Below are 21191 nucleotides of genomic sequence, written 5' to 3' on the forward strand. Positions count from 1 at the left end.
ATCTTAGCACAGCTCATTCTTCTCCCTAGGCTGGAACAAAAACCCAGGAGGTTTGGGTGATTTTTAGAAAATGAATGAGGGTTCTGAATCTCAGCCTGTTCTTAGTTCTAGGGCCCCAAAGCCTGGTGCCCTGCAGCTCCTGTGCCTGTCCCTGAAGCACCGCCTTGGCTTCCACCTGGGTTCAAACCCCACAGAGGAGAAGCACCAGACTGACCAGTGTGGGGCAGTCAAAGCCAGGCAAAGAGCTTTGAGGGAAGAAAGAGGATGGAAGGCAGAGGCAGATTCAAACAAGCAGACCTCGTTCTCCTGCCCTGGGGGGAAGGAGCAGGGGCCTGGTTCAGAGCTTTCTGTCTACCTGGCAGTACTGTCCCAGTTTCCAAGAGGAGCTACCACCACCACCACCTCCTCTGTGGAGGAGATGGTGCTGCTCGTGCCCCACACGACCTGTGGGCTCCCCCTGCCTTTGCTACTGCCGGGGTACCCTTTCCTTCACTCAAGACCCTGAAGGAGAATCTCTCCTCCCTGGTGGTCACAGACGTTCAGTCGGTCTTGAAATTTTTATCTGTGGAGAGCAAGCACACTCCTTTCAGAACCCAACCCTTGATCAAGGAACCTGGAACACATCCCCAGTTTCCCACAGTCCCCTTCATCATTTCTGCCAGGGCTTCTCTAGGAAACCATTCAAGGAAGTCATCAGTGGAAACTGCTACAAGTCCTCCCAGCAAGATGACTCATGACCTGTAAGGGAATAAATACCACAGCAAGGCCTGACCACCGGGCCCACAGTAGCCTCAGCTGGAGTCGCACATGGTCAACTCAGGAACAGACCTTGGCAGACAGTAGCTAATGTGGCAAAATCAGAATATTTCTGAATGAAAATGTGTCCCCAAATCCCCAAATCATCCTTAAGTAGCCTAAATGTACTCATGGCAGGTAATTTATGGGAGACCACGTTACCGAGTTCATTAAGCTTCCTGCTGTGTGCTTGACAACCTCCTGCCAAGAAAGAATGAAACAAAACAAAACCGCACATGCTCTGATGTGGACCCTGCATGCTGAGTCCAAATCACACAGCTAAGGTATACAGGGCACCCCTCATTGTAATAGCCGATAGGCGTCCAGAGTGCAGGGGAAATACATTATGTACCTCTGCCATTTCCGGTATCCAGAATGCCCTCAGGATGAGGCTAACCTCCTGTTTTGCAAAAAAGAAATATGATAATAAACTGTGATTTAGAATTCATGAACAATGACAGGGTATTGATAATAGGCTACGAAGAATTAAGGATTCTGCTTAGTTTCTAAATGTGCTATTCTTAACTGCTGCTTACCACCATTCACAAACATTTCTAAGATATAGAAATACCAAGCTGAAAAATTTGGTGCTAATTTCAAGGCACTTGCAGTCAATGTGGTAATTACACTTATCAGTGATTCCTGCTACTGAGAAATATTGGTTTATTTATTTCCAAATTTTGCTATGCTTACATACCATAAGCCCAAACTAGGATCCAAATATACACTTCTACACTATTTTATTCTCTTAAGTTTGCTTTATATGCACTTTTTAAATATTCTTCGAAAATGTAAGTTTTAATGACTTCATGACAGTTTATTATGTGAATGTTCTATGATTGCTTAAACAGATTCATTATTGTTGAACATTGAGCATTTTATGTGTTCAGACCTTATAAGGATCCCATGAACATCTTTGTATATAAATCTGTCTGCATTGATCAGACCAATCTCTTAGAATATATTCCTAGAAGTAAATGTGTTGGTCTACAGAGGATGAAGATTTTAAGATTCTTAAAGATATATGGTCAAAATTTGTACAGCTCTCCTTTCATAATTAACTAGTCAAATATTTATTGGGCAAGCTACTATGAACCAGATAAGGTACCAGGCAGGCACAGGGAGGTCAAGTCCTTGGAGTTTCTATTCTCACAGAACTTTTCAGAACATCAATAGAAGAACAAGAATCTTTGTATATTTAAGGTTAAATTTCATGCCAAATTAAGAACTTCGGGTAAGGAAAGAGAATGAAAAGAAAGCTTTGACTCTCAGAACACCATTTATGCAAATAATTCCAACAAATAAATGGTATTAAAATTTGCTAAGCACTATAGCAGCTGTCAAATTACCCATAAGTTATGCAATGTGTTCAGTTAGTTAAAGTTATGAAGGAATATTAGAAATTGGTTTAAATACAAATGGTACTCAAAGGGAGAAATAAAAATAATTATTTTATTTCCCAATTTAAAAATGAAAATGAATAATTCACATGCCAAAAGGACTGTCGATTTATTTTTTCAGTTTTCTAGGAAAAACTGCCAAAAAAATTCTAGGAATGGGAAAACTTAAGAGGAAGGAAGAGACCATTAGAAATTTCTCCATATATGATGGGTTGAGCTGACATGGATGGTTTCCCTTTTGTTCCAAATCCATAGACTGGAGAAATCAGTAAGGAGGAAGGGAGGGAGGAAGGAAAGACCAAGAAGGCAAACGGGGCAAAGTCAGGAGAGCAGATCAACCACAGGACTGATAAAGCTTGATATCCAGCCTCTATTTAAAAACTCTTAAAACCAGTAAGGAAAGGACAACCAAAGAAAAGAACAGGCAAAAAAAAAAAAAAAAAAAAAAAAAAAAAAAAAAAAAAAAAAAAAAAAAAAAAAAAAAAAAAAAAAAAAAGGACAAGGATAGTGTCTCATGAAAATAGGTATTTTACACAATTGAATTAAAAAAAAAAACTCATTGACCACTAAACGTGAGAGAATGTTCAATCTCACTGATAAATAAGCAAATGCAGCCTATATCCAGTGATAGAGCACATCACATCATGGCCCAAACCAAAGAGTTACAAAGTGTCCAGTGTTGAGGACTGTATTGACAAGAGCTTTTTATACACCTGTATGGAGGGCAAATTGGTAAACCTGACTTGGAAAATAATTTGACGCTATTTTTAGAGGCAAAGATGCCTCTATTGTGTGGACAAAATTCCTCTCCTGGCTCTCTCAAGAAACTTACCCACGTACCCCATTGGGCATATACAAGAGTATTCATAACAGAACTGCTTGTTTTACAAAAAGAAAACCTGAAAAGACCAAAATTGCCGTTGACAAGAACATGAAAAAAAAATGGGAAAGTAAGGAATGAACTACAGCTTCACTCATCAGCAAAGACGATTCTCAAAACCAGAGTCCAGTGTGAAAATGCATTCTCAGAAGACAACAGACAGAGCGAGAGTGTTTTCATAAAGCTCAGAAATCAGCAACTTCAAGCACTATGTCCTGTTCAGAAAACACAAGGTAACAGCCATCTGGAAACTCAGAATTGTGGTTATTTCTACCTTCCTGGGCTTACATTTTAAGGAGAAGGAAACATAGTAAACATGCTAAATAATTAAAGGCAGCAGGTCAAGTGCTATGCAGGCAAACAAGGCAGGGGAAGGGTGTAGGTGGGTGGGGGTGGGATCTGTAGACAGAGATTTTAAATAGGATGCTTAGGAAAGACCCGAGACAATGATGTGCGAGCACAGATCTGACAAGGAGAAGCCTCGAGCCTGTGGTTATGTGGGCGAGGTGTGCTGGGGAGAGGTACAGGAAGCATGTGTGCTCTTATCCGAAGCTTAATTACCTCCGCCAAGGTCAGCCTGTCAGCGCTGGGGCATCGGAAGCAGCCAAGGTCCTTCACCTTACATTAACTTGCATTCCTGTTTCTTTTTCCCTCCTTCATCTGGCTTTCTGAATCACATACAGTATTGATTGGGTCTTTAAGGACCTGCACCCCAAGAAGAAGCATGTGTAGTTATTCTTCAGGTAAACTTAGTGGCCCAAGCAAAATCATTATTTGGCAGAATTCAATTAGATCAGGAATTTTGCTACAATTTCAGGGAAAATAGATTAGATCACTAGACCTAAGCTCAATGATCGAGTCAATATAAAATTTAAATATTCCACAGTGGCATTTGAGAATATTTTCACTTTACAATTGGTAGAAAGTACTGTTTCTTATAGGAGTTAAAGCATGAGAGACATGCATTAGGATAATAGAATTTTCAAAAGAATCTTATAAACTAGGGTGAAAATTAGATTTGGGGCTTTAGTGGCTAGGATTCTAATTTAACGTGCTGTGGAATTCACCTCATCAAATTGCTAAACTAATCTCTCATACCAACAACTGCCTGGGTTAATAAAAAAAAACCTGAAGTTTTTTGTATGTTAATAAATAAAAGATATAAAACTGCAGACCTTTCTCCTTAAATGCAAGCAAGTTGTCTGTGACCTCAGTGGTGCCACTTGGATTTGATGGGGGCATTCTAATTAGTGGATCAAATTGCTTTCATTTTTCATAGTTCTCGTTCAACAAAACGTGCTGCATATGCTTTTTTACACAGTGACACCGTAGAGTCTGTCTGGTGCTAGGCTGATTATCGTACTGAGTAACTGTTCTTTATGTGTTGATTTCATCATCTTTTTAAACAACACCCTCTGCTGTCAGCAGACTCTGGGATGGGGCTGTTTGCACTAATCAGACACTTTGGGGGAGAGTTTTCACAGATGACCACTGTTCAAAAAAGCACGAACACAAAAGTGCTTATGCATTCAGAAATCTGAGTAGCAAATATGCACACAGTATCTCATCAACAGTTAATGAAGAGTCTTTGTGTTTTGTGTATTTTTGCTTTGTTTTGAGAGAAGATCTTGCTATTCTCACTAAGAATGCTAAGACTGGCCTTGAACTTGTAATCCTCCTGCCTCAGCCTTCTGAGTCTCTGGAATTACAGGCCTGCACCACCACCCAGCTGAAAAGTCTGCAAGGGGGTGGATGTGGTTTAGGGGAAGAGGGCAAAGTCATTCTCCCTGTGCCCTCTCCCTTTTCTCACCCCAGGGCCCGTGCTTGGGCCGAGCATTGTGAGACCATCTCATCACAGAATTCTGAGTCGTTACTTACCGACTTGCAGCAAAGCTCTGGTTTCTCTTCCTTTCTTTCTTTTTCTTTTTTCTTTCTTTCTTTTTTTCTTTTTTAACTAAAGGGATAATTTTGTGTATATATAAATACATGATAAATGTAAACCTTCATGTATTATTACCTACAGATATATGTATTATTTTAGTAAGTTTTTCTCACTGTTTTTATTCCTTTGTTTTCTACCTTTATTCATCTATACAGTTAACTATTTAATCTTTGGGGGGGGTCTTTTTTTTTGTCCTTTGTTTATTATTATATGTCTTTATTTAACTATTTTAAAATACTAATTTTGAACTTTGAGAAGTTAAGGTTTTTATTTAATAAGTCTACTATGGAAATTTTCTACATTGATATATTTCCTTTTTTTTCTTTTAAGTTGGATTTTTATTCTTGATTTCTTGTTTTTAAGCTTTTGAGTATCTTACTAATTCAATCTTTTATTTCTCTATAAATCATTTGCTTTCTTACATGCATGAATATACAAGGAAAAACTGACTCCATATGACCCACATGTGGAATGTCGCATGAATTATTATGTATGCTATAATGCTTCCAAGAGTGAAAGGGAGCCTTGTTAATAATTTTGCTGGGACAGGAGGCATAAACAGGGACAGCCCCAGGCACACGAGGATGCAGCACCATTCAACTCCCAAGGGAGTTTTGGTCTTCTCCTGCCCCAGCATTTCCAGGCACCATGAAACACAGTAGCATTTCTCATTTCCCTAATTTCACATTTTCTAAATCTGTCTTGCCAGACACACTTATAAAAATAGTTAATGACCATTTATCATTTCACAGGAGTTTTACATGAACAATTCTGGGAGAAATGGGGCATAAACTTCCCCTGAAGATAGCTGTAACCTCTTCCCAAAGTGGGATAGGGTAGCTCTTCACAGTGGGTCCCCCGTGCTGTTGTGATTTTCTGTGTGTTCAAAACCCAGTGGTCTCTGATAGCCTTCCCAGTGGACTTGGGACCATGTGGGAAGCCATCCTTGTTTAGTGGAATCAGGCTTGGCTGAGCCATGGGATGCAGGTCTGACTCCCAGGAACTGGCAGTCATGAGAGGCTGTTTCAGACAGCCTGAGGTAGGTTACCCTGTGCACGTGGCTCACTGCCTGAGGAAATGCTAATTCTCTAAGCAAATGGCTTCCCTAACTCCACCCCATTTGTTCCTCACAGAAGAAGCCCCTCCCTCCCAGTCTCTCTTTACCTGTATGGTTATAAACAAAGGGCGTGTGGGTTTCTCCATGCTTTTAGAGGCCCAATTCCTCACACCCACTTCCCATTTGAAAAGATGATTGACTCTTGTGTTTATTTGATTAGATAAGTTCTTGGTGATTCATCAATAGCTAGCACCATCCTCCAACAGAAACTCTTTCCCTCATCCACGCAGGATGTGGCAGGAGAACCCCGCTTTTTTCCACAGGACCAGCCCTGCCAACAAGGTGCCATTACTCAGGAGGGAATGGTCATAGAAAGGAACTATTAGCAATGGTCTCGCAGTGATCCTGGATGACTTGGTGAAAAAAATACACATCCATAGGGAAATGGCACTGAGGGGACCTGAGCAGGCTGGTTTCCTCTTCCTTCTAATATGCATATTCTGACACTTTCATGTGTATTTTGGGGTTTGACTCTTCTCCCTAGACAATAGGGGTTTCCTGGTATGTGCAGTTTCCCGTTTCCTTTTTATCATATGGCGACACGGGAAAGTGGCTAATGCAAGAGTTAGTTGTAGTCAGTCTTCTTTTTAAAATGGAAGAGCCATGCTTCTGCTGAATGCCTTCTTATCCAACAGAACCCTAAGTGGACAGCCATGGCCCTCAGAGATTGCCAGAACTTTAGAGGGCTCCATACTATCTCCTCAAAGAGACCTTGCTGCAGAGACCTGAGGAACAGCAAATCCCTTGTAATAATTATCGCTACCCTATTTGGTGTATTGAGAATGTTATAAGTTATAATATATACCATCATTTTATATTCCACAAAGAAAGAAAAACAATGCTGCCAATTCAACTGTGGCATGCCATCAATTTTTAAATGTGCCCTGATTTTACAGATATTAAAATGTGAAAAATGTGTCTCATACAATCAATAGAATAATTTTTTTTTTTTGCTTTCCATTTTCCACCACTTGATTATTAATTTTTCTTCCAAGACCCAGCCACAGGGGCTTGGAGAATAGAAGCTAGAGACCTGCCTGCTGTTGTTCAGCCCTTGATTCATTATGTGCCCCGCACCAATCCTCATCCCTACTTCCATGAAATGACATCTCCAGCAGTCCCTCCATGACCGAGCCTAACACTTGCAGAAACGGAGCCCTGACTAAATTGATTCAAATAACTGAATCAGGATTTGAACTCAGGGATTCTCTCGGCAGTCTCATGCAGGTTACTTTTGTATTTTAGTGTCCCCTTACATGTTTAGAGCTTCTCCAGGAATTGCGTTGGTGGACGGGGAGGGGAAGAATTGTGGACTTTGTATTATGTGATCTATACTGGAGGACATTACGACAAATGGCTTCCTTAAATCAAGATGGCATTTGATGCTTGTAAGCTTTTGAGCATGTGGTCCCCACATTCATACAGCACCCCCTATGTGACAACTGGAAAGGAAATGTCTCCAAAGTCTTGTCAAGAATAGCAGTGCTGCTACTTGGAAACTATTATTTGACTTGAAGGTCACATGAATCTTGGAACCGTGGAAGGGATCATGCTTCCTTCTTTGGTGGGGCAACTAGGAAGCTTGCTTTTGTGATCCGCCTGTAACATTAGGGCTTGCGTTTGATACATTAAGCATCTTTTGGTCTCCTTATCAATATCCTCTCCTTTTCATGTTACTGATGGAATTGAATTTACTACTGTAAGTGTCCGCAGACCTTTTTGGAATGAGATGGTATACTGATGTGTACATAAATACATAATACATCTTTATGAACTCTTGAAAACTTAGTGCTTCCCAGAAATTGGAATTTAGATGTCCAGGTTAATATGGCAGCATTTTAGCGACTACCTGACCTAGTTTTTCATCCAGTGAGTCATGAAATGAATTACTGATATTTCCACTGAACACAACATCCTAGGCATAGCCTTTTGTGGGGGTCCAGCCCTAACAACAATCGGGGGTCTCAGGTGGATGGGAGGCGTTGGCACAGTGGAGAAACAGCACACAGAGACACCAAGTGTTCTAAGGCTGAGTCTGAATCTTTAGTGTTCACAGAGTCTTTTTGTATGTTTTTTCTTTGGTATTGATTACATCATTTCATGGTTAATACAAGGAAGTGTTAAGTAAAAAATCTTCAAGAGTATAATTAATGATCTTATTTAATAAACATGTTTTTACTGTATGATAACTAAAAAGAAAAACAGTTCCCAGCAAGGTAGAGGGCACCATACTATGTTTAGTTTTAATTTCCCTGAAAGAATACAAATTAAGTTTCTATAGAAGTTACCCTTTCCAAGAACTCTAATGTTAGTTATTAACATTGGAATGTTTTTTGTTATTACTAACAGAGAATAGAGGAATCAGCTTATAGTTAATATTTATTCTATTTCATGTACTTAATGATGGACTAAAACTCTAACGAGACATAGGAAGAATACAAATTATACCTATGATTAACCTATTTATTTATTAAGTGGGGAAAATATCCTTAAACTTAATCATAAACACTAAGAAAGCAATGAAGACCAAACACCACATAAAAGCTCAGAGGAATACACTCACATACTTATATATAACTTTTAGAGAATTTGTGTACTAAAAGAAATCACAGGCTTCCTACAAATTTGAGTAAATCATAATTGCTTATTTGTGATTTCATCTAAGTATTAATATTAAACTTTATTGTATGTGTCAATAACTTTATTGTATGTGTCAATTCATGGTGTGTCCAAGCACCATGAAATCTCCCCAGTATTCTCTATAATCTGAATCTAAGGATATATGGATTATCAGTATTAAAAGCAACTGCACATGGAGACATGCCATGCCTATGGCCCCCAAGAGGGAGGATGATCTTTCAATAGAACCGTGTCAAGTGTTGAATCTTCTGCTCCAACAGAACTGTGTCAAGTGTCGGAGTGGTAGGAAATAGATGCGGCAGCCTTTCATCTTTCCTATTAAAATAGGGAAACTAAGTGGGCCTCTCCTTACTGTAGAACTGTTTAGATACACTCTGCTTCCATCACTTCCCCTTCTGGCTTTAGGTTGAGTTTGACAATGAGAAAGGTATCACATAAAAGAATTGGTAACAAACATTGAAACTACCGAAAAATTCAGAGAGGGGTAAAATAATACAAATATTGTAACTAAGCCAAAACAGCCCTTAAAAATTTATTTTGTAAAAAATGGTGACGTTCAATAAACTCAGTCTAATTTTTATTAAATTTATAGTTGTGGGAATGGGAAAGACAGGAGAAATAAAAATAATTTAAATTTTATATTAGACATCAGAGTAGGAAAAATATACCTTCCAAATTAGTGTAAATGAAAAGAGCAAAACATATGGCAAAAGATATAAACCGGAGATATGGCAAAAACAAAAACAAAAACAAAAAACCAGTCTCAAATTCATCAGAAAATATAAAACAAAGCAATAGAAATAGGACTCAGTAACTTACAGGCATTAAATAGAGCGCTAAGAATAAATAACCCCCAGCGGCTGGAGTTTCCTGGGACAGCCTGCCAGGCATGCACGCAGTGCCATGTGACATGGAGGACAAGGAACTTATTTTACCAAGGAAACAAGAAGAAAAAGGACCTGAAAGTATGAGATGATGATGTATCTGAAAGACAACATGCTGGAGAATTTCTTATCAAACCAGAATACAAAGTGGCTCAGTTGAACCCATCTCAGTGGCCCTTGCTGCTGAAGAATTTCGATAAGCTAAATGTAAGGACAACACACTGTACCCCTCTTCCTGTGGTCAAATCCTCTGAAGAGGAGATTGGGGCTATATCAGGACAGGTTTCATTAATATTGAAAAGCCCTCTAACCCCTCTTCCCATGAGGTGGTAGCCTGGATCCGAGGAATACTTCCGGTAGAGAAGACAGGACACGTGGCACGTGGATCTGAAGGTGACTGGCTGTTTAATTGTGTGCATAGAGTGTGCAACTCGCTTGGTGAAATCACGGCAGCGTGCAGGCAGAGTTTGTGGGAATTGTCCGGCTGCACGATGCTACTGAAGGGGGGACTCAGCTTTCCAGGGCCCTAGAAACTAACAGGTGCCCTATTCCAGCGACCCCCACTTATTGCTGCAGTAAAGAGGCAGCTCTGAGTGAGAACTGTCTATGAGAGCAAAGTGATTGAATACAATCCTGAAGGATTAGGAATCTTCATGAGGTCAGCACCTGCTTTTGGACACTGTGTGTACACCTGGTTTGTCATTGGGAGTTGGAGGTGGGATGCAGGAACTTCGGAGGGTTCGTTCTGGAGTCATGAGTGAAAGGGACCATATGGTGACAATGCTTCATGTGCTTGATGCTCAGGAGGAGAGTTACCTGCTGCAAGCTGTTCACCCTTTGGAAAAGCTGTTGACACCTCATGAACGACTGGTTACCAAAGGTAGTACAGTGAGTGCAACCCACCGCGGGGTGGGGGTTGTGCTTCCCATAAGAAGATAGCACCCAGGTCAACAGGAGGCTGTGGTCATCACTCCCAAGGGGGAAGCAGTCTGCATGAGCGTTAATGACCACAGCAGCGATCTACCTGTGACCGTAGCCAGGTTCAAGAGAGTGATCCTGGAGACAGATTCCTACCCTCGGAAGTGGGGTTTAGGTCCAAAGGCCAGTCAGAAGAAGCTAATGATCAGCAAGCATGGCAAACCCACACCCCTGCCACCCGGAAGCAGGAGGGCATTGACTGCAGTGATTCTGGCAAGAGAGGGGGGTTGCTGAAGTATTAAAAACCACGCCTTGAGCTGCTGAAGTGGTCAAAGCCCTGCAGGTAATCTCTAAGGCAGTAAAGTCCCAAAACAGAAGCGAGAGAGCAGCGATGAGACCCCTGCAGCAGCTCCCCAGTTGTCAAGACGGACAAGGACAAGAGGGCCAGAGCTGCATGGGGGGACGAGCCTGGAGATGGGTACAGTGACATGAAGGAGAGAAGGGGGGAGGGGGAGGAGGAGAAGAAAGAGAAGAGGAGGAGGAGGAAGGGAAGGAGAAGAAGGAAGAGGAGGAAGAGGAGGGGAAGGGGGAGGAGGAGGAGAAGGAGGTAGGAGGAGGAGGAAGAAAGCAAAGTGGCGGAAGTGCTGCAGTAGTGGCGGCTTCTTTAAGCTGGAGAAGTGAAATGAAACGAAAGCCTCATAGAGAAAACAGTCCTCTTGTTGTGGAGAAAGTAGAACAAAGGTCCAGCCGGGCTAGAGAGTTCTGGCACATTTTAGCTGCTACTTGAGACCTCAGCGATGGGACTGTTGCGTCAGGCCATCCTGTCTGTTAAGGATGTGATGACAAAAGGCAGACCGAGTGCCACCGACCTCGGTGCTTGCTTGAGTTGGGAAGCCTCACCTTCAGACCCAGAACTGTCTGGAGCTGTTTACTAATGGCCGTTTTTAACAACATCATAGTTCTCTCCTCCTCTGTTCTGTTTGTTTTGTTAATATTTTTATTAGTTGTAGATGAGCCTTTATGTATTTATTTTTATGTGGTGCTGAGGACCAAACCCAGTGCCTCACTCACCTGTGCTAGGCAAGCGCTCACCACTGAGCCACCACCCCAGCCCTGTTTTGTTTTCACCTTCTCTGTTTAAAAAGTTCATAACGATTATGTCTGCTCAATGGAACAGCGCAGAACCCTTGATAAATGAAAGAAGAGTACCTGAACCAAGTTGTTCACTGGGGACCTCTCGTCTCCTGTGCCCTTTGAGGACAGTGGTCTATTCTGGTGTTGGGTGTGGGCCTCACTGGCCGGGTGGCGTCCCTCTTGCTTCTGGCCTTGCAGTCAGTCCCGTGTGTGCATCCCCAGCGCTTGTGTGTACAGCAGCGTTTACCCAGATCCATCCAGTGACGTCTGTTTGTGGCAGAAACTGAACTTTTCCTGTACACCCATGTTTTAACCCTCATTTACGTTTGAAAAATGGACTGGCTCCTTGCTGGGAGAGTGTTGTAGTTTTTACTTATTAAAGTTGACTCATGATGTTAAAAATAAATAAATAAATAAAAATAGTTTTGCTTCTTAAATGAAGTACAAGGCAGACACAGATTGGGTTAAAGAAGAACAGCGAGACCAAAATTAAGTTACGTAGAAAGAACAAGATTAAAAGGATAGGCATATCAGGCAAATAAAAATAATCACAGGTGGCACTGATATTATCAAAGAGAAGTTCAAAGCAAAACAATTCAACAGAACAATGAACCAAAGGAGGCTTTTATATCGAAACAAGATGAAATCTATAATTATGATAATAGTCCCAACCATTTATGAGCTGATTAACATAACATCACAATTTATGTAGCAAAAAACTATTTGATATATAAGAAGAGACAAAAATATAATTATAGTGAGATACTAAAATACAATATCATCTATTCCAGAACAAGCTGACAAAAATAAAAAGGATGTCTCTAGGTAGTTTAAATAACATAATTGGCAAAACTTAATTGATAAATGTAGCACATTTTTAAAATTTTTTAATTTGTTCTTTCTAGACACACACGACAGTAGAGTGTATTTTGACCTATTCCACATACATGGAGTATAACTTACTCTAATGAGGATCCCATTCTGTGGTTGGACATGTAATACAAAGCTGCTCCCCCCGCCCTTTCTGTTGCATCACAACCTAGCTTGTCAGTCTGAAAGCTGCTCTCCCCGCCCTTTCCGGTGCAGCCATTTCCCCGCCTCCCAACTACTGTCAGTCTGTGAACATCCTAGCTAGCTATTGGTTCATCAGTCAGCTTGCAAGTATCCTTCTCCATTATTGATCCTGTTAGCCCAGCGGGATTCTTAAAGATGGCTTCACCGCCATCTTCTCTCTCTTGCTTTTCTCTCCCCCTGACTCATTTTCTTTCTCCTCCTCGCTTTCCACTCTAGCACACCCCTTTCTTTTCCTTTCTCTTTTCCTCTCATTTTCTCTCTTACCCTGCAGGGAGACACTCTGTTTGCTTAATAAACTCCCTTATGTGATTTCCCGTGTCCCATGTGGTCTCCGTGGGATTCCTTACAGTACATGATGTGAAGTTTCACTGGTGGTGTGTTCAGACATGAACACAGGAAAGTTACACCTGATTCACTGTCTTTAGCTGTAGCAGAATTTTATACCACAGATTTCTTTTCCATTCCACTGATGATTTTTTTAAAATTGAGCACATGAAAAAGCAAGAGTCTCAGTGACGTCTATAAGATATACCCTACATAATCCATATTTTCATTTCCTTATTATAATCCATTAAAACTAGAATTTTAAAGAAAAGAATCTCAAAATAATAGTCGTGCACAAAGAACAAAACTATAATGGTAAACCATTCAGTATTACACTTTTCAACATGGTGGCCACTAGTTACATGTGATTATTTACATTTAAATTAATTAATAGTAAAATTAAAATTTCAGCTCCATAGTCACAGCAGCCACATTCAACTTCACATGGAGCTAGTGGCTACCACAGTGGACAGTGTAGATATTTCTACACATTTTCACCAGCACAGAAATGTATCTTGGATACTGGTGCTTTGAGAAAACAGAATTCCTAAATATACAAGCAAATATTATATAAGAAAACTGAGAAAAATCTATTTAAAGTCTATTTAAATGAGTTAAAGTCTATTTAAAGAGCCTCATTCTAGATGAGAATGGAGACTGTTGATCAGGGTCCAGAATTGGTCAATGTGGCTAAATTGACACTGGTTACGCTTCCATTACAGTATATATTTGCAGTGGTGACAATGAGACCTGTAACATTTTGAAAATTAAAAAAAAAAGTCTATTTAAATATAGACCAATTAGAAATTAGCATTATATTTATAACAAATGGGGACCAAAGAGTTAATAGTTAATAGACCTAGCTCTCAAAAAATACAAAACACTAACATCACAGGATATAAACATATAGGATGTGAACCAATAGTTTAATTAAGAAAGAATACTAACTAAAATTACATGAAAAATGGTAAATACAATCAATAATATATACTTTTAAAATTTCATTTTTTTTTAATTTGTTCTAATTAGTTATATGTCACCACCTGTGACAATGTGTTACCGCCTGCAGCAACAATTGCACGGACATTTATCGGAGGTGGACTGGAAACTGAGCTACTTCTACTATCTTTCTCTTTAGTGGGCTGCTTTCTTGCTTGTTTGCTTGTTTAAAGAGGACAAAGGAAATGAGGCTTACTTGCTTTGAGAGGGGAGAGAGAGAGAGAGAGAGAGAGACTTTGCTTAAGAGAGAGACTACACTTTCAGAGATCTATATATTCTTAGTTCTGCTTCTTCTTCTTAAAGGTGCATCCTACATCCTGCATCCTTCACTCTGCTATCTAGAGGTGTGGCTTTACTTCTCTGTTCTGCAATCTGCAACCTGCGTTCTGCCATCATTCAGAGGTGCTGCTTAACCGTTGCTTATCCTCTTTGCTAGCTGCTTATCCAGTTATCCCCGTTGCTTCCTATAGGTGTGTCTTATGTACCTAAGGCAGCCAATCAGCTTAGGATTAGCACAATTGAAGCACGCCCCTCAGTACCAATCAAGAAAGAATGAGGAATATCTGTTGACCACTAGCACAAAGGAGACATTAACTAATCAGGCAAAAGTAGATCACGCTGTGTTAACATTAATTATGCGCCACCTCTTAGCTCAATGCCAGCCACCATCTTAGGGTTACCCAAACATGTCTTCTGCAGTTATATATGATGGTAGAATACATTTTGACACATTGTACACAAATGGAGCACGACTTCTCATTCCTCTGGCTGTACATGATGCAGAGTCACACCAGTAGTGTCATCATACATGTATAGAGGGTAATAATGTCTGTCTCATTCCACTCACCTTCCCATTCCCACACACCCGCCCCTCCCCCTACTCCCCTTTGCACAATTCAAAGTTCCTTCATTCTTCCCTATCCCCTCCATTATGGATCAGCATCCACTTATCAGAGAAGACATTTGGTCTTCGGTTTTTTTGGGTTTGGCTTATTTCGCTTAGCATGATATTCTCCAACTTCATCCATTTACCTATAAATGCCATAATTTCATTCTTCTTTAAGGCTGAGTAATACTCCATTGTGTATATGTACTACAATAAAATATACTTTCAATCAACAAATTAGTAAAGATAAAAATTAGAATGCAATTTATGCTAATTAGGGTGTGGTGAGATGGTCACTCAACTGTTGAAGCAAAAAATTTAAAAACAAGACAAAATCCTTCTAGAAAGTCTCCACTCAACCCTGTAGAAGAAGTGGCTCTCACATGTTGCCTGCACATTGGAATTGCTCTGGTGCCTTTTAAAAAATGAAATGCCTGAGCTTCCTTGGCTTGAGATGAAGCCTGGGCAGTCGTTATTTTCCAAGTTATAGAAAACCTGATATGCAGAGCAAGTAGAAAACCCTTACTCCAGAGGCACATCTTTAGGGTCCAGAGTACAACAGGCATCCATTTAAGTGTGGGACTCTGAGAGTGGCGGCATTTGTAGCCACTGCCCCTGGCTTCCTGTCTAAAGCTCTACCAGGCAGTGGGGTCACCAAGTTCCAAATATGTTCATGTCGTGGAAACTAGTCAAGAAAAGTGACCATTTGGGGGTCAAGGAGGGGAATAGCCGAGTCTGGCCCCTGGCTCAGGGAGCAGTTGGTTCAGTTTGAGCTTTCAGGAAGAGAACCAAAGTTACATTAAAAAAGGGTTGGTATACCTGGAAATGGTCAGAACTATGGGGTGCAGCCAGAGGCCCTGCCAGGGACTCTGGAAACATAATATCCAGACTGTGTTCTCATTAATGCAGGAACCAGATGCCTCCCCTGGAGCCTTGAAACTCTTGTGACTTCCTGGAAGTTGGATTTCATCCAAGGTGAAAAGCAAGAGAGATGAAAACGGAAGTGGCTGGAGATGTCCTGAATGGACTGAGAATGAAATGAAGTTTCTCTCGTGTTGGGTCTGAGTTAGTGACCTGAGGTCTTCATACTCACCACGGGCTGTGCTTTGGCTGAGTCCCTAAATTCATGTGTGGGAGACTCAATCCCTCACATAACAGTGTTGGGTGTTGGGGTCTAAAAAGATGTCACGAAGGTTCCGCTCTCACGAATAAATTAATGCTAGATAGATTAGTTACGGGAAGAATGGGCTTCTTATAAAACGCAGTCCAGCTTTCCTTTGCCATCTCACGCTTGGATTCACTTGACCATTCACCTTCTGTCATGGGATTAATGGAGGCAAACATTTTTACTCTCAATCACTGTACATTATGTTTCAAATAAATTTTTTGTAAAGAGTATATAATTGGGTCATGGGAATTTGGCCTCTTTTTTAAAGACTTTATTTTTTTAAAAAGGCAGTTTTAAGCTCATTGCAAAATTGAGAGGAAAGCATATATCTTTGTCAGTGGTTATTCTACATATTACATTATTTAAAAATAATTTATCCCAATTTATTGATGTTGCCATTTCGTCAGTTCAAATGAAATGTAGAAAGCTTGCTTTCCTTTAATTCATTGTTCTTTCCTTTTTTCTTGATCTTCCTAATTTCCTTTCTGTTTCAAGAACTTCCTTGGTTTGTTGGCAACAAATTCTTTTGCTTTCTTTCACCTAAGAATGTCTATTTCTTCTGCACTCCTGAAGAATATTCTAACTGAATATAGAATTCTAAGTTGCCATTTTGTTTTTCTTTTAGCACTTGAAAATGTGGTCCTGCTTCCCTGGTTTCTGGTAGTATCATGGTTTCTGATAAGAAATTTACTATCATTTGACTTGCTTTCTTCCTATGTAAGAAAGAAATTGAAATTGATTTACTTTCTTCTGATATAAGGAAGATAATCCTTTGCTTATCTTCCTAGATAAGGTGTCATTTTTCTCTTTACTGTTTTGAGATTTTTGTCTTAATCTTTGGTTTTTAGAAGTTTGATTATGATGTGTCTTGTGTATATTTTTAGATTTATACTGTTTGAGGTTCACTCAGCTTCTTGAATTTATAAATTTTTCTTTTTACTTTTGCCAGATTTGAGGGATTTTTGGTCATCACTTTTGCGAATATTTTCCAGCCCCATATTCCCTTTGCTCTCCTTCTGAAACTCCAATGATATGAACATTCAATCTTCTCATGTAGTCCTACACATCCCTGGGGGGCACATTTTGTTTTTCAGTCTGCTTTCTCTTTATTCAGATTGGGTAATTTCAATTTCTCTGTGTTCAGGTTTCAGTGATATTTTTTTTACTATCCTCTCCGTTTTCGAATCTTCTCCATTTCATTGCTGTGCCCATCCAGTGAGTTTTTAAATTTCAGTTATTGCATTACTCAATTCTAAAATTTCCTTCAGGTTTTCTTTATAACAAATTTCTATTTCTTTGCTATGACTTTCTAAATCTTTGCTGAGCTTATCTTTTTGTTTGTTTCAGTCATGTTTATAATTGCTTGTTGAAGCATTTTTAAGATTGCTGCTTTAGAATTCTGCTGAATAACCTAACATCTCTGTCATTTGCTGTTGGTATATAGTTTGGTTTTTTTTCTCATGCAAGTTAAAGTTTTTCTGATTCTTTGAGTGTTTTTCTAAAATTACATCTTGTATATTTGGTAGTGTGTTATGAGACTCAAGATATTATTAAAAGATTCTGTCTTAGCAGGCTTGTCTTACACAATGCTAATGGAGGAAGAAGAAACAAACTCATTATTGCCAGGTGCAGGTTGAAGTCCAGGTTCTCCATGTGACTTTTGTAGACATTCAGGGTGGGAAGGAGAGGAAGAGTGTATCATTAATGCCGGGTGGGGGTGGAGGTTTAGGGTGCCCAATGGGCCTCCACTGATACACCTGTTATGGTTTGGATGTGAGATGTCCCCCAAAAACTCACATGTGAGACAATGCAAGAAGGTTTGGAGGAGAAATGATTGGATTATGCCCTTAACCCAATTAGTGAATTAATCCCCTGGATAGGGATTAACTGAGTGGTAACCGAAGTGGTAGAGTATGGCTGGAGGAGGTGGGAATTGGGGCGTGGCTTTGACATATTTGTTTTTATCTGGCAAGTGGATATACACTTGCTTCCTGATCACCTTGTGAGCTGCTTCCCTCTGCCACACTCTTCCTGCATGTTGCTCTGCCTCACCTTGAGCCCTGAGGACTGGAGCCAGCCTTCTATGGACTGAGACCTCTGAAACTGTGAGCCCTCAAATCAACCTTTCCTCTTCTGCAATTGTTCTGGTCAGGTCTTTTAGTCTCAGCAGCAAAAAAGCTGACTGAAACACCACCCTAGAAGAGATGGGGAGGGGTACTTCATTACTGCTCCCCACATGGTCTCCACTGAACTGGAAAGAGAAAGGTCAGTGGTGAAAGTCCTGGATCTCCACAAGACCTTCTCTCATACTCTCCAATGGGAAGGAAGAGAAGTACCTCATTATTACCCAATGTGTAGTGGAAATATCAGCTCCCCAAGTGACCTCTGATGACTATGGGGGAAGGTTACTATTAATATTGGGGAGTGGCAAAAGTCCTGACTCTCCATAAGACCTTCTCTGACATTATCCCAGCAGAGAGGAGAACTTTGGAGCAGGCAGAAGACGAAAGCCTATGTGACAGGTGTGGGAAGTGAGGGTGGGACCACAGCATTTTCCCATGGTGGTAGGCTGTGGCTCTCTTGTGAGGCTGCCCCTTTCCCATTCTCTTGGCTAGGGAAAACAAGCTTTAGTTTGGGATCTGTTGATATACCCACAGTGTTTCGGGACTGTAGTTTCTTTAGCACTCAGTTCAGGATATATGAGGCAAAAAGGACCCCAGAGAACTCATCATCCTGTCATTTCTCAGGTTATGAGATCCTTAGCTATCTGCTTTCTTTCCGTCTCTCAGAGTCTTCTTATGCTTGTTTTATATATAATTCCCAAGGTGTTAGTTGTATTTAGTGGGAGAAATAAGGAAAAATAAATCTCCATGTTGTCTGAAATTGGAACTATTATTTTTATATCTTCAAGCATATCTAAAATGTTTCATAATAATTTTGAAAAGATTAGATGATGTTTGCGAAAGTGGAATTATTTCTGTAGATGATTGGGACACTGTGGTCCACCCTCTGCCTCCCCACTTCTCAGAAAAGATTGACTCTTTCCCCTGCTTAGTCTTGTTTTCTCCTCCAAGTCCACTGACTCCTTCTTCCCAACCCCAAGGAAAAAACTTTAACCAGCTGTTTTGGTTTAGACATGGTGTCCCCCAAAAGCTCACATGTAAGACAACGCAAGAAGATTCAGAAGAGAAATGATTGGGCTGTAAGAATCTTAACTCAATCAGTGAATTAATCCCCTGATAGGGATCAGCCGAGTGGTAACTGAAGTGGGAGGTGTGGCTGGAGGAGATGGGAATTGGGGCGTGGCTTGCAGGTACGTATTTGTATCTGGCCAGTGAAGTCTCTCGCTCTGCTTCCTGATCACCACACGAGTTGCCTCCCTCTCCTTCACTCTCCTGCCATGATGCTCTGCCTCACCTTGAGGTGAGGAATAGAGCTGGCTTTCTATGGACTAAGACCTCTGAAACTGTGAGCCCTCAAATAAACTTTTCCTCCTTTCAAATTGTTCTGGTTATATCTTTTAGTAATAGCAGTGAAAAAGCTGACTAAAACACCAGCTCCTATTTGAGAATGGGGCTATGTGAAAGAAAGAAGCCATAGCAAATCATGTCACATTCAAGTCTGAGTTAGGGAGAAGAGTCTTGTTAAAGAAAGCCTAATATTTTAAAAGACAAAGTCAAGGGCTGGGATGTAGCTCAGTGGTAGAACACTTGAAGAGGATGTATAAGGCCCAGGGTTTGAGCCCAAGTAGTAAAAAATAAAGAAAAGGAGAAGTCATTTAAAGATTCTAATAATTAAAATATTTAAGAATTAGTGCAGTATGATGGGGACACTCCTGTTCCCACTAGTCATCCTACATGGAGGACTCCGCGAAGAAACTACTTAGAGAAGAAACTAACTAGTCCAAAGGGATGTACTTCAGTGTTTGAGCAACCAAGATAAGCTTCCTGGCACATAGTTACTCAATGAATTTTTTTTCCTACAAAAGGCAGGGAGTAAAATAACAAGAGGGTGAAAGTTGTTTTAAAATATTTCTCATGAGAAGCAGTACATAATCAGAGTGTGGAAAAGGTGAAATAAAAAGAATTACCTGATACTCTTTTTTCCTTCATATTGCTAAAGCAAGTCAAGAACTCACCAAAATTACATTAATTAATTCCCTTTGAGAGGTGCAGTTGATATCATGTTGGCCACAAGTTAAATGGAACTCTATAATTCTTTCATAATTAAAACAAAATAATTCTCTAGCGTATACACTTAGATTATAAATGGACACATTGAAATCTTAAGAGGATGATCCCTGTTGGATATATCCAAAAATCACTACGCACATAGCAATGCAGAGATCTTGGGAGATTTTGCCATCTGATATTTCAGAGCAGGAAGCAGCTGGAAAAATCATTTGTAGCTATGGGAAAAACTGAAAAGATATTTTTAAAAGCTAAGAATAACTTACATTTAAAAACAAGAAAAATAACAAAAGATAAAATAAATTAAAAAACACTATTCAGAGAATTATAACAAAAATTGATTGAGAAAATTAAGGCAGGTGGAACATTCTTTGTAGGTTATTGGTTGAGGGAGAAACAGCTGGGATCCATGGCCTGATAAGACACGCAGATTGCACATTCTCAAAGCCAGTTTTCCATGCTTAAGATCAGATGTCAAGTGCTGGTCTATTTGTGGCCCTGAGGAATTGGAGGGAGGGCAGGTTTGGTGTTGGAACCTGGGCGACTTGTGACTGCGCCAGAGTGTCTTCTGGGTTGGGAATACCTCTTTTCATGTAAAGACGACTGCATATACAGTGCTGGAAAACATTAAAGAAAAACGATACAGTAATATAGTTAATCCTTTGGTACACTAAACAAAGAAAATAAGCATTGCGTGTTGCGAGCAAGCACTTGAGTAAGTCTTAGAATTCATTTATGACAAACTATAATGAAGAAGTTACATTCAAAAAGAAAAAACAGGTGAAGAGGTCAGATATATCATGTGCAGAGCTGGACAAGCTTTATACTGTGTGGACTTGC

The 21191-nt window shown here is 40.2% G+C and overlaps 1 protein-coding gene and 1 pseudogene across 3 annotated transcripts in view; one reads left to right on the top strand and one right to left on the bottom strand.

The window, feature by feature from the left end:
- Nucleotides 1–9663: 9663 nt before the first annotated feature.
- Nucleotides 9664–11068, top strand: LOC306667621 (H/ACA ribonucleoprotein complex subunit DKC1-like; annotated as a pseudogene). The gene is made up of 2 exons: nucleotides 9664–10849; nucleotides 10894–11068. The product of its transcript is annotated as an H/ACA ribonucleoprotein complex subunit DKC1-like (transcript).
- Nucleotides 11069–16735: 5667 nt separating this feature from the next.
- The window catches only part of LRGUK (leucine rich repeats and guanylate kinase domain containing), a 106761-nt gene continuing 102305 nt past the window's right edge, over nucleotides 16736–21191 (bottom strand). For both annotated transcript variants that reach the window (XM_079151494.1, XM_079151493.1), the window contains exon 20: nucleotides 16736–20968. In XM_079151494.1, the coding sequence (XP_079007620.1) occupies nucleotides 20838–20968 (131 nt within the window). In that variant the 3' untranslated portion in view covers nucleotides 16736–20837. The remainder of the gene's footprint in view (nucleotides 20969–21191) is intronic.

This window comes from Sciurus vulgaris, assembly GCF_902686455.1.
Source record: "Sciurus vulgaris genome assembly, chromosome: 8".
Taxonomy (NCBI): domain Eukaryota; kingdom Metazoa; phylum Chordata; class Mammalia; order Rodentia; family Sciuridae; genus Sciurus; species Sciurus vulgaris.